At 57.1% G+C, this 1831-nt stretch overlaps 1 protein-coding gene across 1 annotated transcript; it reads left to right on the top strand.

Annotated features, from left to right (window-relative positions):
* Positions 1-1321: 1321 nt before the first annotated feature.
* On the top strand, positions 1322-1567 carry GUITHDRAFT_118863 (hypothetical protein; the record flags this gene model as incomplete). Its single annotated transcript, XM_005821852.1, has 1 exon — positions 1322-1567. One exon carries the CDS (start codon positions 1322-1324, stop codon positions 1565-1567), a length of 246 nt encoding a protein of 81 aa, XP_005821909.1.
* Between the last annotated feature and the right edge of the window lie 264 nt (positions 1568-1831).

Genomic DNA, 1831 nt, shown 5'->3' with positions numbered 1-1831 from the left:
AGCAGCGGGAACATGAAGAGCAGGAGCAGAATCAGGAGGACGGAAGGAGAGAAGGAGGAGGAGAAGGAGGAGTAAGAGGAGGAGGAGGAGTAAGAGGAGGAGGAGGAAGAGGAGGAGGAGGAGGAGTAAGAAGAGGAGGAGGAGGAGGAGGGGGAGGGGGAGGAGGAGGAGGAGGAGGAGGAGGAGGAGCTTGTCTTTGACCTGCAGGATCCTCCTCACTGAGGGAGTGAAGTCTGCTGGGTTACCAATCCGCATGTTCGTGTTAGGGAGATCAGGATCTGTCAGATGAGGTAAGAGGACGAAGGGAGCACGGAGCAGGTAGCAGGGAGCAGAGGCAAGTTTGCATTAAACGAGCAACAGAAACGAGGGAGGAGGGTAAGAATAACGAGAGGAAGGGAGTGAATGAGCAACAGAAGGGGGGAAGGAAGAGTGATCGAAGATGGTGGCAGTGAAACCTTCAGGGTCGACGGGGAGGGGCCGTACAGCTTCTTCGATGACAAACGTCTTGAACGCGAGCTTGGTAGATTGAGGGTCGATAGGAAGTGGAAACTTACCCTGGATGACAGTCTTTATGCAGAGCAGAGGAGGCAGGGAGGAGGGAGCGGAGCAGCAGCAGCAGCAGCAGCAGCAGCAGCAGCAGCATGAGCGTGTGCAGGAAGAGAAGAGAACGAGAATCAGGAGACAGAGACAAAGGGAGGAGGAGGAGGAGGAGGAGGAGGAGGAGGAGGAGGAGCAACAGGAACGGAGGAGGAGAGAGCGGGGAAGGAGGAGAAGTCCACCTTGGCGAGCCAGGCAGCGAGGACCCCAAAGCTCCAGATGTCGGAGGGATAAGAAACTTCAAGGCCCAAGAGTCTCTCAGGTGACTTGAGGCGCAGCGGCCCCATGAACTTTCTCTTGTCGCCCTTCCAACGCTCGGTAGTGCTGCAGGAGAGAAGAGAGGAAGAGAGAGGAGGACAGGGAACGAACGAGGACAGGGAAGGAGTGAAGGAGGGAAGAAGGAAGGAGGGAGGACAAGGAGAGGGAGGAGGGATAGGGAGCGAGAGAGAGAGAGAGAGAGAGAGAGAGAGAGAGAATGGAAGGTAAAGAGAGGTAAAGTAGAACGAGTAATGTCAGAGCAATGCGCAGATAGAGGAGAGGGAAGGACGACCAGAAGGGGCAACGACAAGGAGGAGGAGGAGGAGGAGGAGGAGGAGCAGCAGCAGCAGCAGCAGCAGCAGCAGCAGCAGGCTCAGGCAACAAAGACTGACCGGCATCTCAGATCGGATCCAGGAATGCGACCAGGGAAGAAGCAGAAGGCGAAGTTGGTGATCTTGAGATCGCCATGGATGGAGTTGAGGAGGAAGGAACGGACGTCGACGAAGTTGTGAACGCAGCCGCACACGTCGTGCATCTTGTTGAGAAGCTGAAGTATGTCCCACAGGATGCCGGCAAGGACTGGCTCTGGGATGGGGCCGACAGAGGAAGAGAGGGTCTCGAGGGGGAGAGTGTTGATGGATTTTTCGGTGATGGCTATGGCCTCGGGGGACTGGCTGCCGTAGAGGAGGAAGGCGTTGCGGACGGGCTCTAATAGGCTGCTGGGCGGGTGACGATAATAGAGGAGAGTGCAGGAAAGGAGACGTCAGGGAAGGATAAGGGAGAGGACGTCATCCGCGGACACAAGCAGGAGCTCTCCACCTTCCCTCGTATCATCGGGTATGTGGAGCATACGGACCTTCAGCTCGGGAGCCTCCCGGTGAGCCGACGGCCGTGCGTCTCGTCCGCTTGAGCTGATTTGATGTGCCTGCACGTTCTCGAAGCCCTTAGGTTCTCTGCTCTCCACCGCCTTCCTCCA

This window comes from Guillardia theta (genome assembly GCF_000315625.1).
Source record: "Guillardia theta CCMP2712 unplaced genomic scaffold GUITHscaffold_136, whole genome shotgun sequence".
Classification (NCBI taxonomy): domain Eukaryota; class Cryptophyceae; order Pyrenomonadales; family Geminigeraceae; genus Guillardia; species Guillardia theta.
Note: the sequence above shows the minus strand (reverse complement) of the source record. Positions and strands in the feature narration are given on the sequence as shown.